Source organism: Ilyonectria robusta, assembly GCF_021365365.1.
Source record: "Ilyonectria robusta strain PMI_751 chromosome Unknown BGZ61scaffold_13, whole genome shotgun sequence".
Taxonomy (NCBI): Eukaryota; Fungi; Ascomycota; class Sordariomycetes; order Hypocreales; family Nectriaceae; genus Ilyonectria; species Ilyonectria robusta.
Window position 1 is genome coordinate 1,117,867 of NW_025764447.1, and position 16,190 is coordinate 1,134,056.

The 16,190-nt window shown below is 55.3% G+C and overlaps 5 protein-coding genes across 5 annotated transcripts; 2 read left to right on the top strand and 3 right to left on the bottom strand.

Moving 5' to 3' along the window:
* Positions 1–748: 748 nt before the first annotated feature.
* On the top strand, positions 749–4,995 carry BGZ61DRAFT_589696 (P-loop containing nucleoside triphosphate hydrolase protein; the record flags this gene model as incomplete). Its single annotated transcript, XM_046256592.1, has 4 exons — positions 749–763; positions 813–1,133; positions 1,180–1,568; positions 1,623–4,995. The coding sequence occupies 4 exons, from the start codon at positions 749–751 to the stop codon at positions 4,765–4,767; spliced, it is 3,870 nt and encodes a 1,289-aa protein (XP_046102963.1). The 3' UTR covers positions 4,768–4,995.
* Positions 4,996–5,111: 116 nt separating this feature from the next.
* On the top strand, positions 5,112–8,032 carry BGZ61DRAFT_423230 (WD40-repeat-containing domain protein). The gene is made up of 2 exons (XM_046243557.1): positions 5,112–7,403; positions 7,468–8,032. The coding sequence occupies exons 1-2, from the start codon at positions 5,470–5,472 to the stop codon at positions 7,697–7,699; spliced, it is 2,166 nt and encodes a 721-aa protein (XP_046102964.1). The 5' UTR covers positions 5,112–5,469; the 3' UTR covers positions 7,700–8,032.
* Positions 8,033–8,139: 107 nt separating this feature from the next.
* On the bottom strand, positions 8,140–9,906 carry BGZ61DRAFT_534096 (uncharacterized protein; the record flags this gene model as incomplete). The annotated part of the gene is made up of 1 exon (XM_046254092.1): positions 8,140–9,906. The coding sequence occupies one exon, from the start codon at positions 9,904–9,906 to the stop codon at positions 8,140–8,142; it is 1,767 nt and encodes a 588-aa protein (XP_046102965.1).
* A 1,707-nt stretch (positions 9,907–11,613) lies between these two features.
* BGZ61DRAFT_298292 (uncharacterized protein) lies at positions 11,614–13,471 on the bottom strand (the record flags this gene model as incomplete). The annotated part of the gene is made up of 2 exons (XM_046238656.1): positions 11,614–12,950; positions 13,057–13,471. Coding segments are annotated over 2 exons (1,752 nt in total), but the record flags the coding sequence as incomplete, so codon positions are not given.
* Positions 13,472–15,186: 1,715 nt separating this feature from the next.
* On the bottom strand, positions 15,187–16,165 carry BGZ61DRAFT_53838 (uncharacterized protein). Its single transcript, XM_046254647.1, has 2 exons — positions 15,670–16,165; positions 15,187–15,590 (listed from the first exon to the last, which is right to left on the bottom strand). The coding sequence occupies exons 1-2, from the start codon at positions 15,995–15,997 to the stop codon at positions 15,400–15,402; spliced, it is 519 nt and encodes a 172-aa protein (XP_046102967.1). The 5' UTR covers positions 15,998–16,165; the 3' UTR covers positions 15,187–15,399.
* Between the last annotated feature and the right edge of the window lie 25 nt (positions 16,166–16,190).

The window sequence follows — 16,190 nt, forward strand, 5'->3', positions numbered from 1 at the left end:
CCAATTCACCAGGAATATCCAAGTCGATTGTCTACAACTGCCTTCCAGCACCACGACAAAAGAAGACGTAACTGCCACCGGCCTGTGTTTCCCATTATCTTCCCGGCAGGCTCAAGCCACTGGTATAACATTGGCCACCCTTTCCTTGACACCTGCCTCGCAGCTGGCAACGGGATTTTTTTGCTGCGCACCGCACACTAGGCCAGCCCACCTGCAGATTACATTCACTTTTCCCTCCTTTCTCTTCTTCTTCTTCTTTCTCTTCTTTTCACTTCCTTTCACTTCCTCCATCCCCCCTCGTCACCCTGTCCTCACTTCGTCATTTACTTCCCGACAACTTCCCAAAAGCATCCGCGGGAGTGATTGGCACCCGCCGTTTCTCGATCTTCCCCAACCACGGTCGCAGACCAGGTACTCCGACATCACGTGGAGACGCGAGGGAGTCTCCATCCGCCCGGATTCCTCGCGAGGAAGAAGAGGTGAGGCCTTTCCCTGCTGCCTCGGTCACGTTGCGTTTTGTCCCTTTCATCCACAGCCGCTCGTGGACGAGGCTTCACCTCAACGCGGCAAACGGCTCCATCTGCATCATCCTGATCAGCCCTTATTGTGCCTGCTTCTGGCCGCCCCCTTTACTGCCTTTCGCGACCTCCTTTTGAAGTTTATTTACCCTTCAACCTACGACTCTTGTCACTCGAGATTAACCTCACCCAGACCAGCCCCCGGCGTCTCGTATCCCCTCGTGGCCAACATGGCCAGGGATCAGGTACAGTGGCAATCTGTCTTAGGCTTTCTTATTTCTCTAACACTCTCAGGTGACCCAGGAACCCTTCGCCCGAGACATAATAGAACAGCATGTTCTGACAAAGCAACTGGGCTCTCGCCCAGGAGGAGATGCCATCGGCCCCCCGAACTGGCAAAGTTGCCCCGAGTTGCCGACATCTGCAGAAGTCATGAATGCAGAGCCTGGTCATTTACCCGAGAACTCGAAGGACGTGCCAACAAAGTTGCAGTACCTCGAGAGCCAGTACTGGCTCACGAGATTCGAAGGAACCGAGCTGCTCCGCCGAGCGGTGAATCACATCCGCGCGTGCCCTAACATGATGGAGGACTCTGATTTCTACATCTACACCCAAGTATGGCTTTTTGTTGATCACTTATTCCCTAGCTAACAGCTCTCAGGTTCACGTGCAAGGGTATCTCTTCACAAGGTCCGGCGCTGCCTGCCGAATATCGTTTTCCACGGAGCGATCTCCCTCAAAGGTCCTCTGGAGACACTCTAAACGCCTCACGCCGCAAACGTTGGTTGCCCTATCGCCACGCTCAGACAATTTCAAGACTCAATGCTTTGTTGCTGTCGTTGCAGAACGGTGTTTGAACGGCGGGGTTGAACCAAATTTCCAGGCTGGAGAAGACGAGAACACGCCGCCTCGAATCGACATTTTCTGGGCAAATCACGAAGATGCCATTCTTGATCCCTCTGTTGATCTCATAATGGTCGAGGCAAAGGGGGGCTATTTCGAGCCCATTCGCCATGCCCTAGTCGGCCTTCAACACGCTGCCTTTTCCGAGTGAGTTGCTTCGTCTTGAACTATTCGCGCTCAGCCTCTAACCATATCCGACAGATCCAAATTCGACAAGTACATTGTTGAAGGGTACGAAAGAAGTTTGCCGGCAGCATACTTTCAAGAGGCTAAACAATCTGTCCATATTCCGATTGCTGCGTCGCAATTCGACTATTCCCAGATGGAGGCGTTTAACTGCATGACTTCTCGTGAGCTTGCCATTGTCCAAGGCCCTCCTGGAACAGGAAAAACATTCACTTCAATCGTCGCAATCCAGAGCTATATCCAGACTCTGCAGGCCAACAAAGGAAAGGACGAACCACCATCCCTTGTCGTCGTTTCAGCTCAGACAAACCATGCTCTGGACCAGCTCTTGGAGCGATGCATCCAGGTTGGAGCAAATGTTGTACGTCTCGGGGGTCGGTCTAAAGTGGCTGCGATTTGCGAACGCAGCATGTACAACCTCGAACAAGGCTCAAAGGTCAAGGCCGGCCCTGCCCAAGGAGAGAACAGTCGGAAAACCACTCTCCGCAATCTCAGGGATGCACTGTCGATGTGTTTTCCAGGTGGCCTCATCAGTGCAGATCATCTTTACCGTGAAGGGCTCCTTTCAAAAGAGCAGTTCGACTCCCTTCGTGACAATGATTGGGAGACAGCAGCGGTACAGCCGTCAGTCAAGGTCGACAGCCCCGATGGCCCTGATAACCCCAATGACACAGAGGATACCTTTGGTGGTTCAATAGCTGCGTGGCTTGAAGATTGTGTCGAACAAGATCAGACATACGTCTATCGCCCCCCACAAGGTCAAGCCGAAGTCACACCAGATGCCTTTGAGAGTGGGCACGAATATCAGCCCCCAGAGGATGAGGATGAAGAGCGAGAGCGCCTGAAGGGAGAGTTCATTTCCACAGAGTTTTACTGGACGGGCTCAGTGCCAGGCTCTATGTCAAGAAATTCTGCTTGGTACTATCAAGGTTGCAAGTATCTGCGCAAGTACTCGGATCTCTACCAAGTCAAACCGCCTCAACGTGGTATGGTTTACCGATGCCTTCGACAGCAGCTTATCGAAAAGATAACTGGGCAGTTTCCCAAGCTCCTCCAGGTCTACCAAAATGCCTGCGATGACATCAAGATCAACAAATGGGGCCGACAGGTCAAGGTCGTTCAGCATGAGGGCGTTGAGGTGCTTGGATGCACAACCACTGGGTTGACCAAGTATCGCGGGCTGATCTCGGCAATGAAACCTCGTATTCTAATGATTGAGGAGGCCGCAGAGACTTGGGAGGCAAACATCACATCAGCTTTATATCCATCTCTTGACCAGGTGGCCCTTGTCGGCGACCATCAACAGCTGGTGCCAGGAGTCGATGTCTCGGAGTTAAAACAACACCCCTACAATCTCGACGTATCTCTCTTCGAGCGGTTGGTTCATCTCAACCTTCCATATTCAATGCTCAAGGTCCAGCGACGCACGATACCCATCATCAGGTCTGTCGTCAATACGTTTTATCCCGAGATAGAGGATCATGAGTCTGTCAAGGATCCACGCATTCATCCACCAGTTCCTGGAATGGGTGGGCAGAACCTTTGGTGGTTCCAGCATCAATGGGGCGACAGCCAAAATGCGGAGCGCTCTTACTACAATACGAACGAGGCAGCGATGATTGTAGGGTTCGTCAAATACCTGGTGCAGAATGGGGTGCGCCCGTCCCTGATTACAGTGTTGACCTATTACAACGGTCAAGTTGCCGACATCCTCAGCAAGCTCAGAAGGAGCGCGACACTCGCCAACTTCAACCCAACCAAGGAGTGGTCTGTCAGAACTGTCGATGGCTTCCAGGGAGAGGAGAATGAGATCATTATTCTTTCACTAGTCCGAAGCCCAGCAAGTCCTCACCATCGCCCCAGGGCCGGTTTTGTCGAGAACGAAAACCGTGCTGTTGTCGCGACAAGCCGTGCCCGTTGCGGTATGTACATCTTTGGCAACAGTGACAACCTCCTCAGAAGCACCCCTGAAAGCGCCGAAACATGGCAACGAGTCTACGACATCTTTATCAAGGAGGGATGCATTGGGTACAAGCTGCCAGTGGCCTGCAAGAAGCACGACCGCATCACTGAAATTGGCCACCCTGCTGATTGGGAGACGATTCCAGGAGGCGGGTGCATGGAACCCTGCGGCGAGACATGCCCAGAAGGCCACCCATGCGAAGCGATATGCCATGCCGCCAACGAGGCACAGGTCAGATGCCGAGAGATGTGCGAGAGAATCCTACCATGCAACCACAGGTGCGGCTCCTTCTGTGGAACCCCTTGCGAATGTCCTCGTGGATGCAACAAACCCGCTCTCACGGAAGTGGACATGCCACTACGGCCACCTCCTACAATAGCAGCTGGAAACCAAGCAGGTGAACAACCAAGCTCACGTAACGAGCCACCTCGTGGTAGAGGGGGGAGAGGAGGGAGAGGCGCCCTAGATACCCAAGGCGCTCCTCGAGGTGCTAAGAAGGGAAAAAGGTTCAGAGGTGGTGGTGGAGGCCAGCAGTCACAACCTATGCCCATTTCCCTTCCCATCCGAGAGCAATCGACGCAGGGGACCCAAGGCCAAGTCCAAAATCATCAAGACGAGCCGACGAGCGAGGAACTGATGGAATTTGGCTATCACGCGGGGATAGCGGAGCAACATGTGCAGGTTAAACGGGCAGCCGAGAACCACGCATCAACTACACTGATTCCGGACCTTGTTCCAATGGCATCAGTGTTCGAGAGCGCTGCGTTGTCAGAGGAATCTACCTCGGATAAATGGAGCCCGCAAAAGGTTATGGAAAGGGATAGAGCATTGCAATTATCGTTACAGCGCACCGATCTCAGTCCGACTCGACGCTCAACCAGGATTCGGCAAACATTCTATCCCACAGCCTTAGACAGCGCAGGTTGCAGGCAACCTATCGTCACGGAGCACATCTTTCCTGCACCACAACTTCAACAGAGGCCCATGACGGTTCGAAGTGAAGCTGGCAGTGCGTATTCGGAGCAGCCCAGTCGAAAGCAACGCGTGCTCGACATCGCAGCTGGGTTCGACATTGCCGACCACTTGGAGAGTTTTAGCTCAACCTCAGGATTCGACGATGTGCGACAGTCAAGCCCAGAGCAAGAGCAGGTCTCGGGGGCAGATAGCCTTCTTATGCCCCTTATCCAGTTTGACTAAAGAAAGGAGGGTATTGGAAACCTGGAAGCTGAGTATCAGGTTGTCCAAAGGGCATAGCTATGGGAGAGATGGATTGTGGCGGCTTCTGGAAGATTACGGGGATTAACATTGCTTGATTTGGGAGGGTGCTAAGGACCTTGTCGTTTCATACAGTTTTAGGCACTAAAGGATCAGTCTTGATGAAACCCATTTTCTCGCTGGGTGATGTTGAATGATTGTGGAGAGTCGGTGATGTGCTGCAAGTATAAAGGCGGTGGTGGACCGCCAGTGGGGACATGGATGCACCCTCCTGCTGGACTTGGACTCGGTGGTGGGGGAATTTCCGAAGTCAATCCGCGGGTTGGACACACTGTACCTCGAGGTCAAAGACACGCGACTTCGGACTTGGACTTGTAATTTTCTCGAGGCCCTTCGACCAATGCTACTTAGTGGCCCGCGCCTTGATTTCTCCGTGTAAATCTTCTTTGTTCTCCGCTACAGACCTCGGCCTGGTCCTCACGCTTGACGCCAACAGGAGCTTCAACTTGCGTCAGACTAGAGCCTCGAGACAGGGCTGCGCGCGCATCAGCAATTTGGGGCACTTGTTGCGACTCCCCTCGCTTTCGAAGCATGCCAACTCGACCATAACGGCCCTGTACTTGTTGTCACCAGATTGCGACCGAATCGGCCCGGGTTTCGGTGAGGTTGGCCGGTTGCGACGAGATGGATGACGACCGGTTGTCGGCGAGCTCGGGCGAGTCGGACCACGAGAACGGCAACGAGCATGAGAACGACGCGGACGAGATCATGGAGGACGCGGAAGACGTTGGGAACGACAACGACCCCGATGCGGACGACGACGAGAACAACGACGATGAGGAGGACGACGCGGATGGCGATGGGGACGCCGACGGGGACGCTGATGGAGACGCCGACGGCGAGAACGACGCGGATGGAGAGGGCGAGAGCGAAAGCCAGACGGTGAACGCAAGGACAAATGGCGACGCAAAAATCAAGACTGAGCCCGATAGCCAGGTCAATGGCCAGCCTAACGGTCTTACCAACGGCGACGCGTCGAGAGTCAAGTCGGCCACGCCCGCGCCTCCGCCCTGGCTCGCCCGGTGGCCCGTCCCAAGCCCCGAGGTCATGAACGCGCGCTTCTACGATATTGTCCCAACTATGGCGGCGCCTCAGTCGACGAGCGTCAACGCGATGGCCATTACGCCCGACCTGCGGTACTGGATCACTGGAGGCTCCGACGGGTACATTCGCAAGTACGACGGACCCGGCACCATCAACGGCAAGTCAGCATTGACGGTGGCGCAGAAGCACCCCTTTGTGGACAGCGTCACGAAGGCTGGTATTCTCATGTCGTACTGGGAAAATGAGGAGCCCGCGCCTCCAGGTCGCGGTGACCAGGAGCACATCCTGTCGCCCGTCTACTCGCTCGCCGTTCAAGCCGAAGCGCTCTGGCTTCTCTCGGGACTTGAGTCTGGAGGCATCAACCTGCAGAGTGTGCGGCATGACGAGGGCAAGCGTATCTGTTGTCTACAGCAGCATACCAACGCGGTCAGCGTCTTGACCCTGGCACAAGACGAGAGGAGTGTGCTCAGCGGCAGCTGGGACAAGAACATCTTGGACTGGGACCTGAACACGGGCCAGACTCTCAGGAGTTTCGATGGCAGCGCAGGACAGATATCAGCCATCGAGCTACGGCCGGCGAACGGGGCCCCAGTTCCAGATGAGGCTGATGAACCCCTACCATCCACGACTATAGTGACCAACAACGCCCTACCGCCAGTGAATGGAACTTTCACAAACGGCGTCACCGAAACCAGCGTGGCAGACTTCACCCAGGACTCCAACTCCGGGAACATGGACGCCCAGGGGTCGCCCGCTGACGGGAGTCTATTTGGCGGAAGCGACGCGGGGAGCCTTTTTGGTGAGACGGCGGGAGACCAACCATTTGGACACGACGAGGATGAGTACGGCACGAACGCTATGGGCATGATGCCGGGCCACGAGCATGACAGCGGTATGGACCACTCTGCAGACATGGCCATGGCGAGCCTTCGAGATCCGGAGAAGGATCCAGAGCCAGATACAGCACCGGCTATACAACTACTTGCTGAGGCAGACGCAATGGAGGTAGATGCCCCGTCGTCACAGCTTCTGGGGGAATCGGAACCTGCGATTGCGTCCCATATCGAACAATCATTAGACACGAGCCAGGGGCAGCAAGATCAGCCATCTCAAAATACGGATGGGGGCGACGCAACTGCTCTGAAGAGATCGCAATCTCCATCGGCGTTCCTTGTTACCGATCCGCCAACACAGCAGCATGATCCAACGCAGACATCGCAGACGACCTTTCTTTCAGCGGCGATTGACGGAACACTGCGCATCTGGGACCGACGGGTGCCGAACCCCGTGGCGCGCATCGACAACCGAGCGGGCGTGCCTCCTTGGTGTATGGGAGCATGCTGGAGCCCCGACGGAAACATGGTCTACGCAGGACGGAGGAACGGCACCGTCGAGGAGTTTGATATCCGCAAGGCGAAGCGAGGATGGGAGCCTGAGCGCGTGTTGAAGTTGCCGGCGGGCAGCGGAGCGGTGAGCACGGTGCGGCCGATGGTCAACGGGAGACATTTGGTGTGGTATGTGGTTCTACGTGATTGCCCCTTGGAATTGTGACTTTGGAACTAACATGTGCATCTCCAGTGCGTCATATGATATTCTTCGACTGTATGACCTGCGCGATACTCGATCTTACAAGCACTCGAGTGTCCCCTTCCTCATCATCCCCGGTCCGCCCAGGGCGGGTGTCGTTTCAGGCCTGTATATTGATCCAACTAGTAGATTCATGCTCAGCTCGGCGGGGACACGAGGCTGGGAGGGTTCGAGCACCGAGGTGTTGATCGGGTACGAAATCAACGTGTCAAATCGAGAATAACGTGTCAGATTCGCCGTGGCAAGCGGGGGCGCAAATGACGCGGGAGAAGAGTTCATTGCATGGCATGTATCGAATGGTTTGGGTTTTGGACACGGCGGGTTCTTGGAAAGCCGGGTGTTGGGCGTCTAGACGTGTATTGATGGGAAACTTGGCCGTGGAGTTGGAGCAGCGCATATATCCCCGTTTAAAGTATATGTTTACCAGGGAGAGGCGCGTTTCAAGGGATGCAATGTGTATGACGGAGTGTAGCGTTTAGTTGAACTCGGCCAGTCAAGTCGGCCATGGTCTATATCAGTTCAGCATGTGCACAGGTGGATGTGGTTTTCGTAACAGGGGTTGCTTGATTATGAAGAAAACTAACTAGAGCACAGTTGAGTCGAGACTGGGTTAACTAAACAATCTCAGGGATATCAAACAGAATACGATCAGCGCTCACGAGTTTAGAACATGACCGGATAATCATTATCCAATACCCAATCTCGCGTCCTGGGCGGCACTGGAGGCATCCCGGCCACCTCACGAAGGCGTCGCTCCCGATTCTTCCGCCCTGCGCAACTCGCGCTGTCCTCGGGCCCAACTGTCGCCACCTCGATACCATCTTCATCTTCTTCATCTTCCTCGCCTTCTTCCTCTTCTTCGTCATCACTCTCATCAGTCTCCGCCACTCTGTTCAGTCCGGGCCACTCCGTCGACACAGTTCTGCGGCTCAGCCGCTCCTCGCCGAGGGCCTCCCCGCGCCACGCCGAGACGTTGGCCTTGCTACACTCATGCGGTGTCCGGCCGGCGGACTGCAGAGACAATGGGGGATTTTGTTTGACGATGGAGATGGGTTTCAGCTGCGGCGTCGGCGGCTCGGCCGATGGGAAGACTTCAATGCGCGGGCGGAAGCCATTTGCAGCGCTGTGCACCACGATCTCGCCGGGGAAGTGTTGGCCAGGCATGCGCGGGATGTGTGCGAAGAGGGGGTCGGTGGCAGGGTCGAAGGAGCATTCGCTCCGGCTAAGGTGTCGATAGTCATCATCAAAGTGCAGGGCCGGGATGACTGTGCTCTCGCTGTGCAGAGCTTGTCTGTCTCCAGCGTTGGAAGATGGAGGAACATGGCTCCTGGGCGGTTTGAGATGATTCTTGAGACGGAGACCCCAGGACGGCGACGCGTGGATCTGGCTGTGTTCTGATCTCTCAGAGAAGGCCGATGGTGGAAGCGACAGAGGTGACATGGGAGGAATCGTCGACCGGTTCAACGACAGACGAGAACAGATATGAGGCCAAAACGACATGGCGCCATCAGACTCAGTGCTACATCGAGCGCCTCGATACATCGTTGTCTCTGGCTCTTGGTTCGGGGTATGGTGTGGATTCTCCCAAACTTCCTTCTCTGATGATGGCTTCGGCTCGAGCTGTTCGTTCAGGTAATGGTGCGGATCTTCCCAAACCTCCTTCTCTGATGCGGGCCGTGGCTGCAGTTCTTCGTTCAGGTAATGGTATCGCCTTTCCGAAACTTCCTCAGCTAGTAATGGTTGCGCCTCTGGCTGTTGCCTCAGAGTCTGATACAGATTATCCCAAACTTCCTTGTCTGATGATGGTTGTGGCTCCAGCTTATCGTTCAGGTAATGGTATCGACTTTCCCAAACTCCATTCTCCGACAGTGGTTGTGGCTCTGACTCTGGTTTCGAAGTCTGGTATGGCTTCTCCGGAAGTGGAATCTTCGGGGGTGGCTTGGGGGACCCCTTTATGCTACTCTTCTCCGTACAGTCCGGAGTGATCTGGACTAAGCTTGGCTTGATTAAACTCAGATCAACTGAACTCAATAGACTAGGCTCGTACAAGGGGAGCTCATGTGGCTTCTGCCTAAATGAAGGCTGTTCAACTGAACTCTTCTCGTCTAGGCTGGGCGTAAAGAACCCATTCTCATACAGCCCGTTCACCGATTGAATAGGCTGAGGCGAAGGGATATCGTAGAACGCATCCTCGTTCGAAATAGGCTTTTGTGGAGCACTGTCGTTTACATTGTTCGCGTCTGCACCGGTCTCGACTGGCTTCTTCCTTTCCGATTTCTTCTTATTTGACTTGTTCCCGCCCTTCTTCCGACTCACCCCCGTATACTGGGACCTAGCCTGTGCAACAAGAGCCTTGCGGACATCATCGTTCGCTGTGGCGAAGGCCAGTGCCTCGATGAAGGGCATCGACTTGGTCTTTACGGACCGCATTGAGAATATCCCGTATGCTGTAGAATGGATGGAAGTTTATGAGCGAGAAGTTTCCGCTATCGTCAAGTGGATTTTGTACAGGGACAGAGCAGGAAGGGAAAGCATAAGGCGATTTTTATACAGGTAGGTGGGAGGTAGAGTAAGGTGAACAGCCAGCGAGTATCCGAAATACATGGGTAATAGCTGGCAGTGTTCCTAAACTTGAGAAATGGACATGGAGGGAAATCCACCGGTGCAGAACTCATGTTCTCTTATCTTCAAGTAGTCTGTTTGTTCGCCAGAGTGGTAGATGCTCGTCCCATCTCATCCTACTCAGATATTTTGATCAAGACATAAGCAACGCTGCGAAATCTCCTCGCTCAAAAAGTCCATTTTGTACTCCTGAAACGCGTCGCCAACCCGCAAATCCGAGCTTCAGGCCATCCATCTCCCCAGGCAAACTGACTCCTGGAGCTATAGTGCAGGATGCTGTCTCTTTGTTTGTTCACGGAATGTTCTTGTCCCACCACCCGAGGCTCTTTGTTTTGGCCGGGCTTCTTTCCGCGTTTTGTGAACAAGGTCATTGTTCCCCAATATCCTCCAATGCGAGTCAAATACTCGAGTTATCAAGGCCATCGGATATGCGTACACTCTACCGGGAACGTACCTAGGGTATTGCCAGGCCTATGCCACTAGAATGCCCTCCACGTCTGCGCTCACCTCCATACTCCTGCTCACCGTGTAAGTCAACCACTCAGTGGGGCACGCCGAGACACTCTACACAGTTGGTCAAAGACATAGACAGACATACACTCAATCTCCAGCAAATGCACAATTAATTGGCCCCAGACACATGCTCACCTAAAATGCGACAACAATCTTGTCTTGTCTCGGGCATACCAGTTCAAGCACGTTCCCTTGACTGCCTCCCTTGATGACATGCCAGCTACCTCCCTTGCATATGACATCTTCCAGCTGCCATGTCTAATGAAAACATTTCTCACATTCGCACTAATGGTAAACAAATTGCTTCTTAAAATCATCTTATCCGGGTCTTTTTGCATTCCACTTCCTATTCCTATCTTACACACAGCGGGCATTTATACCCTTTGACAACAGACGAGCGCTGAAGCGCCCCATATATGCGTCAACGTCAAGAAAAGCCCGTTCATCATATACATCCGCACCCCATTGTTCTCTTCTCTCCCTCTCCCTCTCTTTCTCCTTCTACCTCGCCGTCCTCCTCCCAGAACATCTCGACTATTCACTAGTCTTCTCTTCTTCCTTTCCTTCCATTCTTCATCCATCCAAATCGACGTTCCAAGCTCACAAACCAAGGAAATAATGGGGTACAGGACAGATTGCCTCCAACGCCGTTTTTACCAGCACAAAAGAAGCCCGACAAGTTCCCAGATCCCACACCTGCTATGAACATATATGAAGAGAAAAACACAAAGGACAGGCTCCCTCACCTTTCGTCTCGAGGGGGGGTATTATCATTATCTACTAAAGGAAAAAAGATAAAACAAGGAAATGTGTGCTTGCACAGGGACGAAGCCGAGTCGGTCGAGCCGGTCGGTCGGGGTTCGATTCAATGAAAAAGGGGGGCGCCACTGTTGGGCAAGCCCGGCCTTGGGGTTGCATGCGATGTGAACAAAAAAGGGAAAATTCGAAGTCTCGGCGACGTCCATACTGGGGAAAGCATTGCCTGCTCATATCGAGCTAGGCTCATGAAGTGACGCGAGGGTCGCTGAAATATTGTACCATACCCCAGTCGGAGGGTGCACCATTGGGTTGATGTTGCTGTGTTGGGGTAGCCTGCTGCTCCATGACAGCGCCAGCCAAGCTCTCCCAGTCGTCGAACACGACGGGTGCAGGAGAGTACTCGAAGTCCATCATCGAGTCACCAGCCTCCTGGGCGTGTGACGGCGGTGCTGGCAGCTCACGCTTGTCTAAAGGCGAGGGCGCAGGAGGTGGCATCAAGGGAGAAGTGGAGGGTCCCAGGGGCGAGTGAGAGGCCGAATCGGGTGAGGGTCGCCCCGTAGGGTACGACTGCGATGGTACCAGAATGGTATTGCGGAAAGGCGTGGTGAAGGGATTCTGCTGCGGGTCTGGCGAGGGCATCATCGACTGGTGAGATGCCTGAGTTGGCAGGGTCATAAACGACATGCGAGGGTCGAAGCCTTGAGGGGTAAGGCTGGCATGCGAATACTGGGGAGATGGAATAGGCGCGGAGGTGAGGACGATATCAGCAAGATCATACGCCACGCTGACGATCCATTGGGCCTCGCCCTCATCGCCAGAGAAGAACTCGAGGAGATCCTGCAGTTGGCCGGGGTTCTCATTCTCAAGGAAACCCTGGGCGCGTCCAGTCTTGCTGGGGTGCCAGCTGAACTGAGGTCGACGACCGTTGTACTCGGGCTGCTTGCTCACAACGAGAGCATCCCAGGCCTCGTGGATGAGAGGCTGGTGAAGGAGGCCGTACACGACTCGCGAGTGCATCCAGTCACCCTTGGTCATGCCAGACTCGAAATGACGAGCGACGTGCTCAACATGGCGCTCGCGAGCCGGGTGGAGGGCAGAACAAAAGCCACAAGCCCAGTACTTGCGCTTACGAAGGAACTTGACGACCTTCTCGGCGTGGGGGCAAGTCTTGCAACCATGGCACTGCTTGTGGTGCTGGTTGAACGAGTTGGAACCCCAGAAGCTGCGGTTGCAACCGGGCTCAGGGCAGGGGTACTTGCGCCAGCGCTCGTGAAATTCATCCTCGTGACGCTTCCAGTCGTACTTGCGCTTGAAGCTAGTTTCGCACGAGGTGCACCAGTAAATGTTGGTCTTTCCGGTAGTGCCGACGGGCGCGCCAAGGGGGCCGGTAACGGGAGTCGTCGGGGGGAGGGGAAGCGGCGCCTGGGATCGAGGGCAAGTCGATGTCGAGTGCCAAGAGACCGAGGACTGGCCAGAATTCGTGGACCAAATGGAGGCATGACCGGAGGAGCCGGATGAAGTTGAGGAGACGGATATCCTGGGACGATGGCTAAAGGGAGCCGAAGGAGGCATAAAGATGGCTACACACTATGTTAGATTATGTCCACGACTCAACACAGCATGGCAAGGCGCAATAAAGCGTGGCAAAGGCAATGAGATGAACGGGGGGGAGGAATCACGACGTACAAGAGACGTCCTCGGGGAGGGCCTCGACTTTAATGTCACTTGAGGGCGTTGTGGTCGTCGAGTTGTTGCTGGTGGGTGTGGTAACAGTCGGAATCGAAACAACAGGGACGGGAGGCGGTGGTGGGCATCGCATCGGTGGTGGCGGCACGAAGTTGGCTTGTTGTTGCTGATGGCTGACGAGCGTCGGTTGCTGATGCTGCTGAGGTTGCTGCTGCGGAAGTTGTTGGGGCTGCTGCTGCTGTTGGGCGGAAAGGGCGAGCTGCAGGGACGGGCTTTCGTCGACCCATTGGTGGAGGAGATCCTTGGAGAGGCCCGAGTCGATCAGGACCTGGAGGTTCTTCCTCGCCTCGGCAAGGACATCTTGAGCGTGGTGGTTATCGTGCATCTGGGGCGGCGACGGGCTCGGGTGTTGAGACGACATGATCGGATGCTGTTGTTGTTGATGCTGGAGCTGGTGTTGTTGCTGATGAGGACTCTGACTCTGATCCATGACCCGCTCTCACCACATCTGAGGGTAAAAAAGGCAACGGACGAAGACAAGAGCGAGCGAATGAACGAGAGACAAGAGCGAGCGTGGGTTTGCGGAGTGTGCAGTTGGTTGTTGTTGTTTGTTGTGTACGTGCGTACGGGCTTACGTCCAAGCAAAAGTGATGATTTTTTTCAAGCGAGTGTGGTGTGGACGAGCCGACGACGACGGAGGATGGCAGGCAACACACACACAAGAATGTGCGTGATGACCGGAAGGCGGCTGTAGTTGTATGAGCGCGTGGGAAGAGAGGAGGAGAGGGAAGAAGAGAGGGTCGGTCGAGTGTGGGTGGGAGGAGTTGGAGAGGTTAGATTAGAGAGTCGAGGCTTTGGGTGGAGGAGTGGGCGTGGGACGAGCGGGACGGGGTGGAAGGAGTGAAAAGTGGCCGAGGACGAGGACGAAGGAGGCGGAGGAGAGGGAAGGAGGAAGGGGCGAGTGGGAGTGCGCGAGTGTGGGAGTGGAAAGGAAGGAACGCCAAGCGTGGGAAGGCACGGACAAGGATGGGATACCCAGGCCAGGGACAGGCCAGGGACAGGTCAGGGACAGGATAGTACCTTGTACTCCGTGCTCCGTACTCCGTAGTCCGTAGCAAGCAGCAAGGAAGGCGCCTCTGCTCGGCTCCGTCTAACGTCCCTTTCTCGGTCTCGCCCAGGCTCTCTGCTCTACTGCGTATCGGCGTATCTGCTCTTAATGAGAAAAGGAAATGCGTGGGATATTTCTCCGACCAAAATTAGATCTTCCTCGTGGGAAGGGGGGGGTGGGCAATCGCGATGAAGGTTGCCTCCTGCCCTCCCTCTCCTTCCCTCCCGTGCGGTTCAGGTCTCAGGGCTCGGTCTTTTGGGCTGGCTGACTTAAAGTCCCCCAGCGACGCCCACCCAAACGCATTGTCCACCTAATTACAGAGTGCACCACAGCCGCGGAGACACACAAGCAATGAGGCACCAGCCGCCGCCGCCCCCAATGCCCTCTGTAAACAGAGTGGCTTCGCCCGCCAGCGCCGCCCCCGCCAGCCCCTCCTTCAGTGGCAGTGTGTGCCACTGGGGGGGAACCCAGCACGTCAGGTACAGGCCGCGACCCGAGCTATGAGTTCGGTTCCTATATTACATATTACACTGCAGCTTGCTACGTTGCGGTGCCCTAAAAAAAGTATACGGGATGGGTGAAAAAGTAAATTGAACGAGTCGCGCATCTGGCGGGTTCCGCTGGCTTCCCGTGGCTCGGGCTCGAAGGGGGGGGCGCTTGTGGAACCTGTCGCCCTCTGTTGTTGAACACACGGACGAGCTGATGTTTCCAGCGAAGGATATGGTGGTGGCGGAGGAGCAGGTCCAATTAATTACGTGCAGCTACGAGACCGAGGTCTACTACGCAGTGCCGATGCAGCGGAGAGAAGGTGGCCGCGTGGGGAGTGTGATCGAGTGAGACACTAAGAGTCGAACGGGCGGGTAGTGCCGCGTCGTGTGTGAGAATGTTGTCTCTCGAGATCGATCAATCATGTCGGGCCGAGTTGATCACTAATTTAGGAGATTGTGCAGAGATACAGAAAGGAAAGTTAGTCCAGGTTCTCGCCGGCCGTCTCTCACTATCTGGGTATCGGGTTTTTACGACTGACAATGGCAATTGTGCCTTGATTATGGGTGCCCGGGTCTGCTTCGCTTCCTTCAGCGAGCGCCTGTGCGTGGTGATCCAAATGGCGGATTTTCGTGCCATGTGGATGGATCGCCCAGCGGTGGATCCCAACCACAGGCGCTGAACGCACTGCACAGCACTGTCTCTCATTTACACGCTTCGTGGGCGCGAAGGAATTGCCTAGTTCGTACCTACCTACCATGTCGAGCCGCCGCCTCCGTTCCCCCTCTTCCCATCAGTCCAGCAAGAGAGTCAAGGCGAGCGCAAGGATGCCCACGCCGACGCATGGATGCGACCGTGACCGGGTCCCAGTCAGTCCCTGGGCGCGAGGAAGAGAGCGAAATGGGTCCCCTTTTACCTCTGTAGGGTCCTCGACTGGGGCCTGGGATTTCGCCCGGGATCAGAGACATGCAGGGAAAATGGGGCAGGGGGGGGCGGCATCGCAACTGGGGCCAACTCACAAAGGCGCGTCATTCTGGACCAAGTGTGAAGACTGTTGCGATGGCTGCGGGAGCAAAGACGAGCAGCCCGTTTTGCGTTTCGATTAGGGAACCACAGCGGCGGGCACAGCAATGCAGCAGCAGCAGAAAAAGAGGGGGCCAAGCTCGAGTGGCTGATGGCTAGGCTCGTCCATCCCCAGTCGATTCGATTGTCATCATCGCCGTAGTCCATCACCATCACAGACACACATCGCACCCCTGTCCTGCTGGGCCTGAGGTCATTCAGTGTGCTCCCGTCCCTCGGCCTCGTTCTGAGGGCTCTCCATTCGTCCTCCGAACCCCATGCCATGGCCCGTGGCTTTTAGGGGGCTTGACGTAGCTCCCCCTTCTCTAGCCCGCTGGCTGAGCGTCGTCGGTCTGATCCGTGCGAAGTGGGTTGCTGTCTTTCCTGGCCTGGAGCTGGGAGGGTCTGGTTCGCCGTGGGCCGCTCGTGTCTGTGTGTGTGCGTGTGTGTGTGCCGTCACGTCACTCTTTTTTTGGTT

What these genes read in the sequence shown, in the direction of transcription:
- BGZ61DRAFT_423230 (XM_046243557.1), top strand. Translation starts at nt 5,470, where the DNA reads ATGGATGACGACCGGTTGTCGGCGAGCTCGGGCGAGTCGGACCACGAG. An exon ending in AACGGGAGACATTTGGTGTG is followed by an intron (nt 7,404 to 7,467) that starts GTATGTGGTTCT and finishes GTGCATCTCCAG; the next exon opens with TGCGTCATATGATATTCTTC.
- BGZ61DRAFT_53838 (XM_046254647.1), bottom strand. Translation starts at nt 15,997, where the DNA reads ATGGCATGGGGTTCGGAGGACGAATGGAGAGCCCTCAGAACGAGGCCG. An exon ending in GTCCAGAATGACGCGCCTTT is followed by an intron (nt 15,591 to 15,669) that starts GTGAGTTGGCCC and finishes GCGAAATCCCAG; the next exon opens with GCCCCAGTCGAGGACCCTAC.